This window comes from Dendrobium catenatum, unplaced genomic scaffold (genome assembly GCF_001605985.2).
Source record: "Dendrobium catenatum unplaced genomic scaffold, ASM160598v2 fragScaff_scaffold_989, whole genome shotgun sequence".
NCBI classification, from domain to species: domain Eukaryota; kingdom Viridiplantae; phylum Streptophyta; class Magnoliopsida; order Asparagales; family Orchidaceae; genus Dendrobium; species Dendrobium catenatum.
The window spans coordinates 1,420,574-1,439,204 of record NW_021319451.1 but is presented as its reverse complement, the minus strand read 5'-3'; the positions used below and the strand labels follow the sequence as shown (position 1 = coordinate 1,439,204).

Here is an 18,631-nt window from a genome sequence, read left to right as displayed (position 1 = left end):
CGATTTAATGAGCAATTCCATTTATATAATTATTGGAGTAATGTCATTGATTAATTATGCTATTTTTTGAAAATTTGATTAATTATACTCAATGTTATAATGCTTCTCATTGTGGTGATATGTTGTTAAAGATAAACTAATAAAATAATGAAATTTTTTTAATATCTTATATTAAATATTGTTCAAATCAAATCCGAAACCGCCTTTTAAATTCAATTTAAATTTTATTTGATTTCTATTTTAATATAATTAAAAACTTGATTAAATATTATTCAAGTCTAATTTAACTTTATTCAAATATGAATCTAAGCTATTAATATTTGAACTTTAATATGAATCAAATAAAATTTCAAATTAAAGTTTAAATATTAATTCCTTTGAGTCAAATTAGTTCAGGATGAACTCCAACATGCACTTCCCTTTTAAAAAATGGCATTTTTTTTTAAATGAATATTCGGAAATATAAAAAAAAAACAAAAAGTATTATGATAATATAAATTAAATTTCCCGATAAGTTCATATGAAACGATGGACGAATGAGGTGCTTTAAAAACTGGCGGGCTTCCTCTTCGCGCATTCCGCTCGACTTTCTTTTCCGGTCGTTCGAACTCCCAAACTCGATATGGTTTTCCTCAAGCGCACCATCCCCGCCAATCCAAAGAAGAGGCCTGCCACACCTTCCGAGAATATCCACTCTCCTGTCGCCGTCGCCTCTGTGGCAACCCTAGGTTCGGACCGCCACCGGAATGCCACCTTCTCCGCAGCCGCTGTCGCCGCCGCTACCACTGGCTCAGTTGGCGGCATAGTCGGGAACGCGAAAGGAAAGGGCGTCCGAGGAACAGAAGGAGATGACGAAGAGCAGGATGTGAGCGTGATGGTTTCCCTCTTAGCCGAAGCTGGTTGCACCCTCCGCGTATCGGGCGACACCCCTCCGTCGCTCCCCGCCGATTCTCACAAATTCCGTCGCCATATCGACACCCGCCTCTCCTCAGTCGAAGACCCCTCTATTGTCCCTCGCTTCCTATCTGGCTTCTCCTCCTACATCCAAAGCCCTCAAAACTTCCGCAGGTTTCAATACCTTCGCTGCCCAAGTTTATATACTCCTGATCCTTGGGTTTCATTGTTTTTTACTTTTTTTTTCTTTTGCGTATAGGGTTTTGATACCCGCGAACCATGATAGCGGCTCTTCTTGGGGGGAGAGCCTCGTTCGGGTGCTTTTACTGGTGGCTCCGATCCAGTCGCAGATGCTGAATCTGCTGCTCGAGAAACTGCCCGAGCATTTCAATGCCGATGCAGCATGTGTAGGTCGTTCATTGAAGGATGACATTGCGAGGTTAATCGTGAACCAACTACGATGGCTCGATTTCCTCGTGGATTCCGGGTCTTTTGTCGAAAAGCTTATGGAGGTTCTTTCTATTTCCCCTCCCGGGCTTAAGAAGGAGCTAATCGGTTCGCTTCCGGAGATTATTGGCGACAAATGCCATTCCACTGTCGTCAGCGCTCTTGAGAAGATGCTCCTCGAAGATTCAGACGTCATTGTTCCCGTGCTCGATTCTTTCACTGCTCTGAATTTAGATGAGCAGCTGCAGGAACAGGTTCAGACTTTGTTATTTATGATTTATTTTAAATATGTTTACTGCTGCTGTTCAATTGCTGTTAAATTTAAAATTAATATCTTAAATTTAAGGTCGTCACAATAGCTTTGTCCCGCATTAGAACTGTGAATGGGGAGCACATGCCTCATTTGCTTAGGTTTTTATTACTTTCTACAACACCTGCAAACGCTGGGAGGATAATATCACAAATTCGTGACCAGTTGAAATTTGTTGGAGTGATGGATCCTTACTCTGTCAGAAACAATAAGTTTAAAGGAAAATTTTCAGCTCAAAGCACTGAGGTTTCAATCCTTGATGCCTTGAGATCAAGTCTAAGGTTCAAAAATGTAATTAATTCAGTTCGTTTACTGTTTCCTTATCCCAGTTATTCTTTGTTTCTCTTTGCTGAAGATATCTACACTTGGTTAACTTCAGATTCTATGTGAGGCTGTTTTGAAAGTGCTAAAGTCTATAGACCAGCCACGCAACCATAAGGTCATAGATTTATGGTTTCTTATGCTCATATACAAAAACGGTGGGTCCTTACAGAAAGATACTCAGAAAATATTGAAGAAAAAGATTGTAGATGGTTGTTTTTGTGAAGCTCTATTTGATCAATGTATTGCTGGGAACCAGGAGTTGGTAAAGGTGGGATCTGCACTGATAAAAAACTTGCAATGAGATTACTGAAGTTTTTTCTTGCTGACATTACTGTGAATTTCAAGACCTGAGGTCCTGCCATCTTGTGTTTTCAGGACTACTTCCCATCATTTGTTTCTCTTTCTGAGTACCTACTTACTTGTAAAGAAAAGCAAGCGAGAAAATTTGGCATTCACCTATACACATTACTATTTGTGGAGTTCAAAGATACTTACTCTAGGCAAGAGGTAAATTGCGTGAAAATTGGATTTTTGCATGCCTAGTTAGCTTGAATGGCTTAACTCACGATTCCCAATGCCTTGTATTTCTGAGATCACGAAACAACATTGGTTTCTAATTTTGCATGATGAGTATTCCTTACCTTTCAACTCAATGGCAGAATTTTAGAAAGTTCATTGAATTGACCATCCTCCATTGCTACACATGGCAAGATATTAATATAATTAGTGCTACAGTGGTTCTTGATATCTCACAGGTGTTCTATGCTTATTCACCAGGAACAAGTGTTATTTGTACAAACCTCTTTTGTATATTTTTCAGGTTTTGGGTGCTTTAGTGACACATATTGGCTCTGGTATAGCTCATGAAGTTTGTTCAGCTCTGGAAACTTTGATTTTGTTGACTATGAGATACACGGAGGATTTGATCCCAATCTCCTCACATATATCCGGTATTTGGTCGTGGTAGTTCATATATAGTGTTCCACATGAACCATATGAAGATGTGACTTGTTATTGCTTTATTCCATTCCTTGGTTTTATTAGATCTCCCGGTGCAGGTATCTTGGATTACCTGGAGTGCTTTCAAGAAGATAACCTTCATAAGGTTCTTGTAGTCTAAGTACTTACCAATGCTAACATATAATATCTTCATTATTTATTTGTCTACTTTGGGGCAGGTTTATGAAGTCTTCTCTCGTTTGGCATTGGCTGCTAGATCTAGAGCTGAAACTATTAGATCTTCCATTGCAAATGAAGTGTTAATGATCATAAGAAAGCAGGTATGAGATAAAAGCTATTATTAGATAACTGGAAATGCACATGGAAAATGAGACCAGACTGACGTAAACTTTCTATCTTTTAGTCTGTCTGTAATTTTTGCTGGTCTCGTCTCTGAAATTTCCAGGTTAGCAATGCTGATATGATGTACAGGAAGATGGGGGTAATTGGAGCTCTAAAGGTCGTTTCCACCCTTGGAGATGTAAATGCCCCTTTGAGTTTCTTCTCTTCTCAGGTAGGTTTGAGCAGTTTGTCTTGCCATTATTTGACATGCGAGTCAGATGCTTGTATTACAGAATCAATAATTTTTGATGATATTTTGATTCCTTGATAAAACAGGTCCAGTATACTTTTTTCTTGATACTTAGTTGAAGACCTTATTTATCACAGGATGTAGTCCTACAGATCAGTCTATAAAAAATTGAATAATTTCCCTCGTCCATATAAATTTATCTAATTTTTTATGATTCGTGAAGCTGAACCTTATTGCATTATTTTGTGAAGGCAAGAGATATTCCATTATTTTAATTTGCCGTTAGATGTCATAATTGATGTACTTGTCATTGACATTAATATTGCAAGTTGTTGGTTACCTTCTTACAAATACGGGGAAAATGACAAGTAATAAAGGATTATGGAACCTTTCTTTGCCATGGAACATGGATTCAGTCTGATGCTATCACACCTAGGGTTAGAGGGGGTGTTGCATCCCGACAATATGGGACTTGATGAGGGATGTGAAAATATGTTTTTGTATTTGCAAAAGAAAGTTCATACACAAGGAATATAAACATAATATATCACAATAAGCAACAAAATATAAACTAAGATTTTATTTTATTACTATAAATTATAAGGAGATAACATCAATAAAGTAGAAATAATAACAAATAAAAAGACAAGAATTAGCTGCAGAAAAAAAACAAAACACTATCAAAATCCAAAAGGAAATACAAATATACTACTAAAAAAATTAAAATACCAAATGAGATTCTATTGCTGATAAGTTTGCTCATGAGATGATGGTCTACCAAATACTCCAGTAGAACTTGCTATGTGAATAGTCAATGAGTTTGAGAATTGAAATGGGAAAATTTAAATCCAACAAGTAACTATTACCTTTTAAAGTTATGAACAACAAGTCACTTGGGCATGTGACATGAACAAAAAAAAAAGACAGTAACAATGTACTATTAGTGAAATCAAGTTATCATATCCTTAGGTTATGATACAAAAACAGGTGCCAGTGACTATTTTGACATGATAATATTGCAAAGTATAAATGAACATGTCACATATCTGAAGTCATATTATAGTATATTGATGTTCATAATCAGTGTGTATGATAAATCTTAATAAATATAAATCTATTCTAACATATTTATATGCAACCATATTAGGTATCATCATACCTATTAAAATATGATTTCTATGTCATTTATCATCTTCAATTTATATTTGTTTACATACTTATGGTTGATTTTTATCAAGATACTTTGAATTGAGAAGGTAAGTACCAACTAAAAGAAATTCAATGATTTCACATAAAGTCATCACTTTGTCAGCTCGCCGACCCCACCATCAAATATACAAAAGGTTTTATCGACTCACACATAGGCATATTGGTTCTATGTTTATCATAAGCAAATTTTCAACCGGTATGATATATTCAATATGACTTTTTTTAACATAATATGATTTGTAGTAATATAATTTATTGCATTCTATAGATGTAGCTTGTATGAAACAAATAAATATTATATTATAGGAAATATATTTAACATAGATTAGTTTCTAAAACAACGAGTCAAGATAAATCTATCCATTCAACCAATTATTTCGTTATGAGCATAAAGATATTTATAAACATATGCATACTATATAATTGTAGGACAAAGGCATGACTAACAATCTAACCAAATATCTATGAACCTAATACAAATGCCTCTAGCAAAGAATGTTATGTATCCCATAATAAATAATATTTACTTACCTTGAGGCGAATGATATGAAAATCTAACTTAAATTGAAATCCAATTAACTTGTATCAGGTGAAAATCAAATTGAAGGCCCTCCATAAAAAAATTTTAAATTAACATCTATGACTATAGCATAAAACATTTGATAACATAAGACCTAGTTTAACTATATTAATTTTTAAATAACATATTAAAAGTCGTTAGGCGAACCTAATCAATGTAGCTTACTCCAAAATCAATCTTGTCTAGTTAACCGTACCATGGCATTAAATCATGAACTAATTTATAGAATTTTTCTACTATATTATCCTAAATACAAAGAAATTTCTTGCAAACCAAATAGAACTTGCCTTCATCTAATTTAACAAGAGTGATAAACATAAAAATAAATTAATTTAATGTAAGATACAAATAATAATTATCCTGTCATTGCTTTGAGCAAAATGATGAAGTGAGCCCATTTCAAAATTAGGGGAAGGAGGAAGAGAAGTAGAAAGTAATAGGGCTCATTATGTCACAAACCAACCCGATATGACCCCACAGACGGACATGTCATACTGTGTTGAATGGTGACTAATCATCCCAAGATCTAAGTTTTGGGAGTTTTTAAAAAAATTTCCTAATTAAAATGGGAGTTTTTAAAAAATTTTCCTAATTAAAAATTGAAATAGAACATACAACAGAGCTTTTAATTAGTTCCAATAAATAGAGAATAAACTCATCTACAGTTTTTTCTCTTTTCATTCATCTTCTATATATATATATATATGCACACACACACACACACATTACAGTACATGGCTATAGATTAAAACAAATAGCCACGACAATACAAAAATTCAAAATTTTAAAAAATGCCCATACAGATTCTGACAAATCAAATCCTAAAGACTCGGCTACTCAACGAGCTTTTTCCCCTTTTCCTGATTTGAAATAGAATGCAGAATAGGTGTGAGCCAATACAACTCAACATATTGTATTATAACATTATTTTTGGGAATCATAATTATTTTTTAGTTAAATGAAAGTATGAAACAACACACTTTTGAAACTGCCCAATGTAAATTTCCCAGAAAAATATTTAATTGTCTAGAACTGTTATCTCTACAATATTTAGAAAGTTATATGGTGAAAGTTTTGCGGGTACAAGGTTATCATCGTTTTTGCACAAATTTATTAATCAAATTAGAAAAATTCTATTTTTTTTTTGAAAACTAAGATAGAATGTATTCTATCTCGATTTGGACAATTTTCTGAACTAGTCTGACAACAAAAAACAGGCTTGGGGAGCCAAAAATCAGCCTTCTCTTTCTAAAATCTCTCCCTCTCTCTCTAACCGTTTTTTTTGGGGGGGGGGAGAGGGGGCGGTATAATATTTTTTATAAAATGAGATAAAATGGAAATTGAATTTTTTTTTATAAAAAATTAACCTAGCATTGCACTGCTCCACCGTCAAAGTTGTAGCACTCCCCACTTGAGATCCGAATTTCACAGCGCCAGACCCCAACGTCGCAGTGTTAGTTCATTTTCCAAAAATATGATAGAGAGCTCAACGCCACAACATTGCTAGCCTAGTACTGCAATGCTTTTAGGGGGAAAATTTCAGATTTTATATGCATGCTTATAACCTCCAAGGATTCACTTCAAAACATATTCAAACATTCTCATGCATACAAAATACTCACAGACACATGCATAAAACATGAGATTTCATTTTATTGGTCCTAACAGATTGGGTCTAAGCAGGTTCAACTGTGCACATATTCAGTAGGCATCACACATTGTTAAAATAGAAAGATAAGGATGAAGTCTTATTGACTTTGGCTTTTAGTCGAGGAAGAAGAATATGAAGAGGAGGAAGTCTCTTCTCAATTTTCGATAGAAATATGAAGTAGGATTGGTGGTTAATTTTTTGAAATGAGGAACAAGGCTTGATTTAGGAGGGTTAATAGCTGTGGAGGAGTGAAAGAAAGATAGTAAGTGATGCCCCAATATCTACTACTTAAATCGTGAGTGATGTTGATGCCGAGCGTTGGAGAGATCACACCATGATTGTAATTATTTGAAGTTCGTGGGATTTGCATGTCGACTTGGAATGAGATGAATTTGGCGAGTGCTATAGGGTCGGTTTGATTTTTTATAGATGCCTTGCATTTTTTGTTGTCTGGATGCCTTAATATTGAAGTCCATGTCATGATAAAAAAAAAGTTAATATGATCTACTATGATTTTAGTTCATGATCCGTTAAGGTTGAGAGCTAGATCTATTCGTGAAATCAAGTAAATTGTTGTTGTCTTAGGTGGATTAATGTGGTAGAAAACTGTTGCTAAGGATGTGGATTGAACTACCAAGCAAACAATGTATTTCCTGCCCTTCATAAACAAATGACTGTTTTTTACGGGTTGCAAAACGCGTTTCCTTGGCACCTTTCAGATAATCTCATTTCTGTCATAGACCAAAAAATTAGGTGGATCGCCCTTTCCAACAGCTTAAACATTCGTGAATTTCTTATTGTTGCTTAGAGCTAAACTTCTTATTTCATTAATATGCTTGTCAAGCAAGCATTGCCGAGTTTTAGACATTATTAAGTGTTGGGTGTATTGGATGAATGTCTGATTGTTGGCATTATTATTATTTTTTTCAATGTGCGTGGAATATGATGAATGAAAACTTCTCCAGTTTCTGCTCCTAGCGATGGTAAAATAATCTTATTATTTAACATACTTATTGGTATGCATCATGCAGAAATCAAACTCTGATGATGCGTTGGAGCTGCTGCAGATGTCTTTAGACTCATGCAAATTGGTGCCTTTGACCTTGATTCTTTTTTATGATGAACTAGTTGCTCTTTTAGAGGGCAGCGTTCTCAAGCCAGAAATAATTGAGTGGTGGGTGGTTTATATCTGAAACTAGTTGATTGGTGGATTTATTTGTATAAATGCAGGTTAAAAATCATCTGTTGTTTCAACTTTTGTTGATGCACTTAATTCCTTAATATCAATATTGCAAAGAGAAACATCTGGATGAATTGATTTTTTTTTCTATGTTCAATATATAAAAAAAAACCAGGATTGGAAAGCATGCTAGCGAATTTGAGCCAATGTTTTTATCTGATCTCGAGGGAGGTCAGTTGCCATTAAGTGTCCCTTGTGATGGCATTGAAGGTTTGTGAAGCTCTATAAATTTCTCCTCCTGATTTATTGAACTTAACAACATAGTTTGAATCACTGGTTAGTATTTTATATTTCAGGAGAACTGTGGATAAATTTGGATGGTGACGCCTCTCCTATAGTTTTGAAGATCCTACCATTGCTTTCTTCATCACTACAGCAGTAGTATTATAAACTTCAAACCTTTTAATTTAACTCTTCTTTAAATCCTGGTTTATTTGGTCAACAGATTATTTTCTTTAAATTTATATTTCTGATTTCAGGCAATCAGATTCTTTGCAGATTCTTCCTTCTCAATTTTTGTTATTATCTGTTGTAAGTAGCTGATATATTTTACTGCTAAGTAAGATCGAAGTTGTTCCAGCGAGTTCTTCTCCAACTGTTTCGCATTATTTCTTTTGAAGGTTGAAAGGTTGTCAAACCAGGGATCACTCGGTGGTATTGATGCACTTCTTGGTTGTCCCCTGCATCTTCCTTCTCCCAGGGTAATTTACATAATCTTTTTGTGGAAGTGATAAGGCTATTACGCAGCTATAGTTTTTAAAGGTTGAAATAGCATCAATAGCTCTTATTGTGGTAATTATTGAACTCCAAGCATTTTGATGCTGTACTGCATCACAAGATTAAATATTTTAGTGAATAGGATGGCACCTCTCTGTTTTATTCCACTCTTTGCTTGCCTGGAAAGTACGGCTTCCATATATTTGGAATTGCTTGAGGCTGTTAGTGCAATTTCTGATATACAATATAGTTCTTTCTAGGGGAACAAAGATAACATTTTCCGCTCATCTTGTTTTGCTCTTCACTGTTCTAGATTTTATGCCAGAATTGTATCAGAGTCAGAACTTGGAGCCATGTTAAAAGGAGAAAAGTGATCAGCTATCAACGACTATTATAGTCCGAAAGCTCCATAGGCTTAATGTTTCTCAAAATCAATTTGGATTCATGCCGGGTAGGTCTACTATGGAAGCTATACATGTTTTGAAAGGTTTGATGGAAAAGTATAGAGAGGAGGATCTACATATGATATTTATTAATTTAGAGAAAGCATATGATAAAGTTTGAAGAGAAGTGCAATGGAGAGTTCCAGAAAAGAAAGGGATTAATAATGCTTATATTCAAGTCATTAAGGATATGTACGAAGGAGCTGTTACTTGTGTTTAAACGCAAGGTGGTTTGACCAAGTATTTTCCTATTTCAATTGGATTACATGAAGGATCAGCCTTAAGCCCATATCTTTTTGCTTTAGTCAATGGATGTTCTCACTAGATATTTGCAAGAGGTTGTACCATGGTGTATGCTTTTTGTTGATAAGACTAAAGAGGGAGTTGAATGTAAGCTTGAATTAAAGATGTCAACCTTTGAGTCTAATGTTTTTCATTTGAGTAGATCTAAAACCGAATATATGGGTGTAATTTTAGTAGTACTGGATCTAATGGGGGGATTGTGACTTTGAGCGATCAAGTTAGTAATAAGAGTACACATTTTAGATATCTTGGGTCTATTATTCAGAGTGATGGTGAAATAGATATGGATATTATTAGTAGAATTCAAATTGGATGGTTGAAGTGGAGGAATGCTTTGGCCCTATTGTGCGATATAAAAGTACCCCCACAAACTTAAGGGAAAGTTTTATAAGATGGTGGTGAGACGTGCAATGCTTAATATATGTTCATTTCATATATTACCTAGAATGTTGGCCATTAAAAGAGAAGCATAAAATTAAGTTAAGTGTTGTAGAGATGAGGATGCTCAGGTGGATGAGTGACTTTACTCTTAGAGAATATATGAAATGAACATATACGTGAAAAGGTTGGAGTAGCTCTTGTGGAAGAGAAGATTAGAGAAAGTCACATTAAAAAAGAAGATTAATTTTAAAAACGTAGAAAAATTAATTCAAGTACATCTTTTGAAGAAAAAAAAAATTATTTGATGAGATTTTAATGAATATGTTGGTAGAGTGATAGAAGATTTTTAAAATATTCATGTTGACTATGAGTTTGGAGCGACTAATGAAGGTGATATGATCATATTAGATTTTACTTTAGCTTATGATTTTATAATTGTTAATATCTTATTTAAGAAAAAGAACAACACTCATTACTTATAAGAATGAATATAATAAACCTCAGATTGATTATTTTCTTATAAAAAATAGATGGTTTAGATTACAAAGATCTTAAAGTTATTTTGAGTGAAAATTTATGTTCTCAATATCGCTTATTAGTTTTAGACTTTAATATGAAAGGATATTAAATGAATAATAAAGTAAAATATTATCCTAAGATTAGATGTGAGTATTTAAAAAATATTAATAAAAATAATTTTGAGAGTATGATTTAAGATCTTAAGATTTTGATTGTGTATGAAGAGCTAATGTTATGTGTGAAAAAGCAACTAGTAGTATTAAAAATATTGCAAAGGATGTGGTTAGAATATTAAAATAAAAAATTTCTAAAAGTAAAAATAGTTGGTGGTGGAATAAAAAAGTGTGAACATAGATAAAAATAAGAAGCTATATTATAAAAATTAGTTTAAATGTAAAAATTTGAAAAATTGAGAAATATATAAAGTGGCACGTAAGGAGTTTAAGTAATATGCAATGCAAAGAATTATCTTTTAATGTTTTATATAGTATATTATATATTAAGGAGTGTGAAAAATGTATGTATAAATTAGTCAAACAAAGAGTAATGAGAAGTAGTATTTAGTTAAACTGAATTGCATTAAGGAAGAAGATAAAAAAGTGCTTTTATTGGATGAAGATATTCAACATAGATGGTTGAAATATTTCAATAAGATTTTCAATGAAGATTGTGAGGATACGGTTGACTTTAATGATCTTAGCACCCTAAATGAAAATAATATTTTTATTTTTATCATCTTATTAGTAAGACCTAAGTTAGAAAAAACTTTAAAATATGAGGCATGAAAAAGCTGTTGGATCTGATGATGTTCCAATAGAGATGTGAAAATGCTTAAGAGTTGAAGAATTTTTTTGGTTTTTTAAACTTTTCAATATTATTTTGAAGACTAAAAAGATGCCTGATGAGTGTAGGAGTGTGTTAATTTCTATTTTTAAGAATAAATGTGATGCACAAGAATGAACGAATTATAAAAGACTTAAGTTAATTTGTCATGCTTCAAAATTGTGGGAGAGTTATTGAGAATAAGTTATGACGTGATACTAATGTTTCTTAAAATCAATTTGGATTCATGCTGGGTAGGTCTACTATGTAAGTTTTACATTTATTGAGAGGTTTGATGGAGAAGTATAGAGAGAATAAGGAGGATCTACATGTGATATTTATTGATTTAGAGAAAGCATATGATAAAGTTCCAAGAAAAGTGCTATGGAGAGTTCTAGAAAAGAAATGAGTCATATTCAAGTCATTAAGGATATGCATGGAGTAGCTATTACTTGTGTTCAAACACAAGGTGGTTTGATCAAGTATTTTCCTATTTCAGTTGGATTACATGAAGGATCAGCCTTAAGAGGTCATATCGTTTTGCTTTAGTCACGGATGTTCTCACTAGATTTTTGCAAGAGCTTGTATCCTGATGTATGCTTTTTGTTGATGGTATTCTTGTTGTTGTTAAAACTAAAGAGGCAGTTGATAAGACTAGAGAAGGAGTTGAAGGTAAGCTTGAATTATAGATGTCAATCTTAGAGTCTAAAGGTTTTCATTTGAGTAGATCAAAAACAAAATACATGAGGTGTAATTTTAGTAGTGATAGATCTAGTTGTGGGATTGTGATTTTGAGCGATTAAGTCATTAATAAGAGTGCAAGTTTTAGATATCTTGGATCTATTGTTCAGAGTGATGGTGAAATAGATGTGGATATTATTAGTAGAAGTTGGATGATTGAATTGGAAGAATGCATCAGCCCCATTGTGCGATAGAAAAGTAGAATATATTGAAAATGACATTCTTTTACTAAATTTTAATGAGAATTTGACTAGTAACAAGACACAATTGAGAAAAAAGGATTCATGTAGCTGATCCCACGTAGTGAGACAAAAGCTTGATGTTGTTGTTGTACTTCCATTGAATTGCCTTCCCAGTTGCCACCAATATGTTGTTACAATACCAAATTGATCTAATACTGTGAGCATCATTGCCAAACCTTCCTTCCTACAAAATCAGTGTTAAATTGGGTTGTATCCCTTCAAAAAAGTTTTATGTATGTGGAAAATATATTGGTGGAGTTAATTCAGTGGTGGATTGGAAGTTAGGATTGTAACAATGGTCAACCGTAACAATGGTCAACCTAAGATTTGGGTCTAAAATTCAGACAACACAAGGCTGAATTCGATCGATTAGATCTCCCAAAATATTGATCCAAAACCTCTCAAATCACTTGTCAAAGTTAGAGAAGATGGTCTAGTTGTGTTATAGATGTTCTTATAATTTTGGGAAGAGTCTAGATATTTTTTTGGGATTTTATAGGTGGCTAGGTCCAGAAAAATTCTAGTATGGCCTATTTGACTAATTAGGGTTCAGGCTTTTAATGACATGGTTTAAACTCATAAAAAATTAGGAATCTGATAAGAATGATTGAGGGATGCCTTGATATGTTTTTTGGAGTTTGCCAAAATTTTTGAAGTATTTTAGGTCACCAAGTCCCATTTGAAATAATACTAGGTCAGATTTCTGTCAAGGTTTGACCTACCAATATAAGTGGGTGAGTGGGTCCAAGCGAAAATATTTTTAAAACAAAGTAGGGATTAAGCGAAACAAAATCACAACAAAAGATTTCAACCAACTATAAATAAAACCAGCTAGCTCACTAGAGATAATTGGGTGAGATAGACTACCAAAACCTTCTTCTATTGCCAACCACCTAGCCAAGCCACCACTTGAAATTCACTCCAACTTTAGTTATAAAAAAGTCTCAACACTTCATTCCATATCAAATGATGTTTAAATACTAGTTGTAACAAGAGAAATTGAGTTTGAAAAGAAGAAGGAAATGGGAAGGTGGTTCCTATAATGCCCTAGGACCATAGGGAGGAATTTAAACTACCTTATCCAATTTCATTTCTCGCTATCAAGCCATCTAATCATCCAAAAATAAAATAAAATAAAGATGCATCAAGAATTTATAGACTCTTCTTCAGATTTTCATTTGTCCAAAGATCGAAAATAATAGTTCAGAATACAATGATTTCAACAAAATATCTAAATAAATTATGAACCAACAAAACGATGTATGTACCTTACAGACTCAAAACTTTTGCTCTCTAGCAAAATCATCCTACTCAACAAGGTTCTTCCTTTTTCCTAAAATATTTTAAACAACAATGTGAGTACAGAACTCAATAAACCAATCTATCTCCATAATAGAATTCAATTCAAAACTTATAATTAAAATAAGCAAGAACACAAAAGGTTTACGTTACTTTACAGACTCAAAACTTGTGCTTCTTATGATCAAATATCAGTATCAACAACCACTTAAACTCGTGTATAACACTGCTAAAAGTGAAGAAGCAAGCCAAAAAGTCCTTCCACAACCACAATCAGAAAAGTAATGCTTTTAGGATGTGTAGAAGAGCTTCTTGGGTTAACAGATGATCGAGAATATGAACTGAATTTGCTGTCCTTCAATTTAAGGATGTTGTTCCACAGCTGTTGCCTTCTCCTGAGACATTTCCTGAAACTATTGTTGCAGGTGAACCTGTGTTAGAGTCAGCACAATTTTCAGTGTTTGTTGTTGCACCTAAAACTCCTGTAATGAAGATCCATGATAATCAAAATGTGGATATATTATTTTTCTTTCCTTAAAAGCTATTTGAAATTGAGTTCAGAGGCTTCCCACCACACAGCCATTCTACAAAGTGTTTCTTTCATAAAATCTCATAGAGACAACATGTTGCAACTAGGGCATCTCCTTATACACCGCTTCCGACAATTGCATTTGTGTTTGTGCATTTATTCATTGCTTTTGAGGACGAATTCAATGATTTACATCATCTAGGACTTAGGCTGCCTCCTCAAAGTCTCTGAAGGGGAGTTCTTTGAACTCCTGAACATTTCATACATAATATGATGCTTTTGTAGGATTATTTAAAATTATTTTGATGTTATATTTTATTTTATAATGATTAGAATATTTTTTTTTTCTATACAGGGTTATATTTCTTATGGCCATGCTTTATTTATTAGGTTTTATTCATAGTTATTCTTTATTAGTTTGTTGGACAACTATTATAATTAGTAGCGCTTTTAGGATGTTGAATGATGAACTTAATTTAAATGTATCACAATTTTATATTCTATCTTTCATTAATTTTGATTCTTTTATGTCTTTCCTCTTACTTTTGATTTTCTACTTAATTTCAAAAGCGTTGTCTCGGAACTTATCTGGGCTTTCCATGTAAGCTCTAGATTTTTGCGCAAGTTGATGGTTCCGGTTTTTTTCTACCCCACTATAGTCTTATTTTCTAATAAAAAATTCATGAATTTGAACAGCCATAAGAATCTCTATCAGAGCAATCATCCATCATCCCCTATTCATTTGATATCGGAGCAAGTGTCTACATCACTTTGAATCTTGCGCAAGCTGTTGAGTGATTTACCCTTACTATGAAGCAGACTTTTAAAAGTATAGCTCAATAAATGAACAATAAATGGTTCTTTCGATATATGCATGAACAACCTAAATAGAAATACTTCCAACTGGCTTCTTATTTTCCTTTGCCCGTGGAACTTGTTAGCAGTTTTTGAATATTCTTTTTTGCCACTTGATTAGACAGGTAGTTAGAATTGCCAAAAAATTTGCAATTCCATCATTTTAAACAAAATTTTTCTTGAATGTTAATTACATTGAACACATTTATGTCAACCTAACTGTGCCATATCCTTAATTTTGGAGACAATTCAGAAAACTAATTCAATTTTGGTTCGATGGAAATCTTCATCTCATCAATCCTGTTTGCAATCGCTTTATTGTGGAGTAGTTCTCTTGTCATTCTAATCTCATATTTCTTGTTTTTTATTATCTAGATCAGATTTGTTAATGTGGTAAGGACTGACGAAACTTCCAAGTTTTTTACCTACCAATTTTCAGCTCATATTCATTTTCTTTGAGTGCAAGAAAATTGTTGTTATTTTTAAAGAATGCGTGTTTCATCATGTATTTATGGTCTAATATGTTTATATTAGTGTTTCTGTGAACTGATGGCTATTAGATGTGATTCTTGCAAGTCCAGTTATGTTTCGTGCCCTTACATAGTTATTTTATGCACGATAGTATCTTTCTGGAGTTCATTGGAAGAAGCTGACAGAAAAGCAGAAACATATCGTTTGCTTTTCTCTGTTTTATGCAGTCAACTGGATTAGGGAGCTGGTATGCTTTATAGTTTATACCTTTGTGTGCTCTCTCTGCACCATTCATATATTCATACCTGACAGTTCTATTCTACTTGCAGCTGAATGCATTTAGCTCACAAGTTGTTGACAAAATAGAAAATGTGACTCCGAATACCAAAGAAGAGACAGTTAAAAAATTATTGAAGCGTCTAAGAAATCTGGTGTGAGTGTCAGTAATATTTGAACTCAAGTTGGCTGCAATTTTGTAGTTATTACTTATTTAAGAGTTGCAACTGGTTTTGTTTTTTTCTTGAACTTCACCCGTTCCTTTTTAAACTTCGTTTGGCTTTGCTATTTTGTGCTTTGCTTTGTTGTATAGAAATTTCATGTGCAGTTCTTCAGTAAAGATGATTATCATTATTCCTATTTATAGATATATACAAGATATCTTAATAAAGAAATAAATAACTATAGAATCATGCATAATTGCCCTAATATATTCCTTCATAAATCTTCCAACCTAATATGAAAAATCTGTGTGATTCAGCTGAGCCTCCCACGGATCCTCAAACTTGTTGTAAAGGAAGAATTGGGGGGATAAAAAGAATAAGCTATTGGAGAAGAGATGAATGAATATATCAAAGGAGGGTGTTAAGGGGGCAAAGAGGAAGATAATCTGTCAACTAGAAGCAAGAGATGAATCATTTACTAGAGGCGATGCCAATAGAGAAGTCATTTCTTATTCCATGGTTTGCATCTTAATTACAATGTGAGGTCGCCAATCTTAATTAATGAGAATTGAAGGAAGACTAATTCAGCTTTATGTCACCACAACCTTTCCTTTTTCTAATGCTCTTCTTTAGCAATATCCTAGATTGGATTAAAAAGTGATTTTACAGATTTGGGTTTAAAAGAAGGATGATAGCCACTAAATTTATCCTGACAATTTAGATAGTATTTGCAAAAGCAACGCCTCTGGTGGTTGAGTGTTCTCGACCTAAAAGATGAGATCACTTTACTTTGGTAGGAAAATTGAAATGGAGACTAAATAGAAGGGAACATCCCATAGATGAAAGTAATAAAGCTGTTCTCTAACCTCAATAAATGATTGCACATTTGAAGAGATGCTTATTATAGCTGGAATGGTGTACTGAGTGAATGTCTTCAAGTCATTTCAAGTTTCAATTATTCTCAAAAACTAGAAGGTCATGACCTGCGAATTGCATTAGAATGGAGATACTTATTAGAAGAAATGCTTCTAATTTCTGGAATGGTGTAAAAATGTCTCGAAGATTAGAAGGACCTCGTCGTCCATTAAGGAGCGTAAAAAAAGGAAGTACTATATTTCGGGTAGGACTTTGGATAGGAGAGGTGCTCTTTGCAATAATTTTCTTGCCCTTTTTTGGCTTGCCGAAGACTCTACACAGTGTTGTGGAGAATTAAGTTTTTTAACTGCCGTGTACACTCTGGTCTTCCTGAATGACAAATGCTGAAGTGAAGCTTCAAGTCCTCAGGGAAGTTTTTAGTGATCTCCATTTGTAAGTTGCTAAACGATATTGGGCTTGTCTTGCCATTTGTCAAATCAAGTTTGGAGGAATACTGCCCCAACCAAAGTCAAATCATGAATTGTTAGGCACTGTAAAATAGAAAATTTACCAAAGACAAGCTGCCCAAGAGGGGTCCATTGGCATTTTTTAAGAATTAGGGCAGTTAAACATTATGGAAGAAACTATCTCTAGCTTTCCTCCAGTGTGTAGATTCCCCATCAGATTGCATAAACTTTGCATTCAGTAAAATATTATGCAACTTTCAACTTTGCAGGGCCTTGTAGCTTCCTCTTTAAGGTGGTCATTTTTTAGTAGACTGGAGTTTTTTGTGGACTCGCATATTGCTTAATTCAGTGTTACTTTTACCATAAACTTCATCTTTGATTTCTGTTTGGAGAGATGCAACAAATTTTTTTTTGACATTCTGGTCCTGTAATTTAGTCAGTGGGTTCATATTTTGGCTTGGTCTTTATTGATTTCTAATTTTACCTTTCTGCATCTCGAACATTTTATCAGAGTGACAGTTGTCATCATTTAGATCTAGATCTGTAGCACCATCACCATATCTTCCATGAAAGCATTCTGTTTGCTTTTTAATTAATACGTTCACGCTGCTGTATTCTAGTTTTGACGGATCACTTTTCTTTGGCAATGGAAAAGAATTATCAATTTCGTCTAAAATGCATGGGATAAATTAAGCACCAAGTTGTTCAAGCGATGGGTTTTTTTCCTGCTTTTCTTAATCTTTTGGGGTGGAAATTGCAAACATGAATGTTAGGTGCAATTGCCAGAAAATTCTTGAATTCTTGTCCTATTGAATTATTGATAGGAAACACTTGGATTTCCAAGTGTTTCTTCCCAAGATCAAGTAGATCCAAGGAAAAACTGCTGTCCACAGCAGAAAAACAGCCCAAATACAAGAAAAATCTGAGATGAAAGCGTAGGAAAACGATGCAAACACTTTTATTTCGATAACGGATGAAAAGCACTTGCAAGATACAACTTTCCTTCAATTCGAGAGGAAGGAAAAACTCTCCAAAAGATCTCCGGCGAAGCCAAGAGCCCAAGACACCAAAACCTAGATCACAAAACAATTCAAATTCAAGATAATCCAAATCCCTCCCAAAAACACCTAATTAAAGACAAAGGAATATTACAAATGACCTAAACACCCCTTAGTTCAAAATATTTCCCTCCTAATCTTGCATTTAGCCCATAATGGGCTCCACCAAGTTTCCGCCCAGCGCCTGGCTCCCGCTGGGTCTATTCCGTCGCCTGGAATAGACCCGGACCGGTCCCTCCTGGACCGGTCCAGCCGGCCCCTCCTGGGCCGGCGTAACATACTCATGTTAGTTAATGCATGCTT

General features: G+C 33.9%; 1 protein-coding gene across 3 annotated transcripts; it reads left to right on the top strand.

Annotated features, from left to right (window-relative positions):
* Positions 1–539: 539 nt before the first annotated feature.
* LOC110112151 (Fanconi anemia group D2 protein-like) lies at positions 540–15,941 on the top strand (the record flags this gene model as incomplete). Of its 3 annotated transcripts, none has more annotated exon segments than XM_028697648.1 (16): positions 540–1,068; positions 1,154–1,595; positions 1,817–1,942; positions 2,031–2,243; positions 2,351–2,482; positions 2,796–2,925; positions 3,034–3,080; positions 3,154–3,255; positions 3,381–3,488; positions 7,978–8,120; positions 8,302–8,396; positions 8,483–8,564; positions 8,666–8,717; positions 8,807–8,887; positions 15,660–15,755; positions 15,838–15,941. In XM_028697648.1, coding segments are annotated over 16 exon segments (2,399 nt in total), but the record flags the coding sequence as incomplete, so codon positions are not given.
* Positions 15,942–18,631: the final 2,690 nt, after the last annotated feature.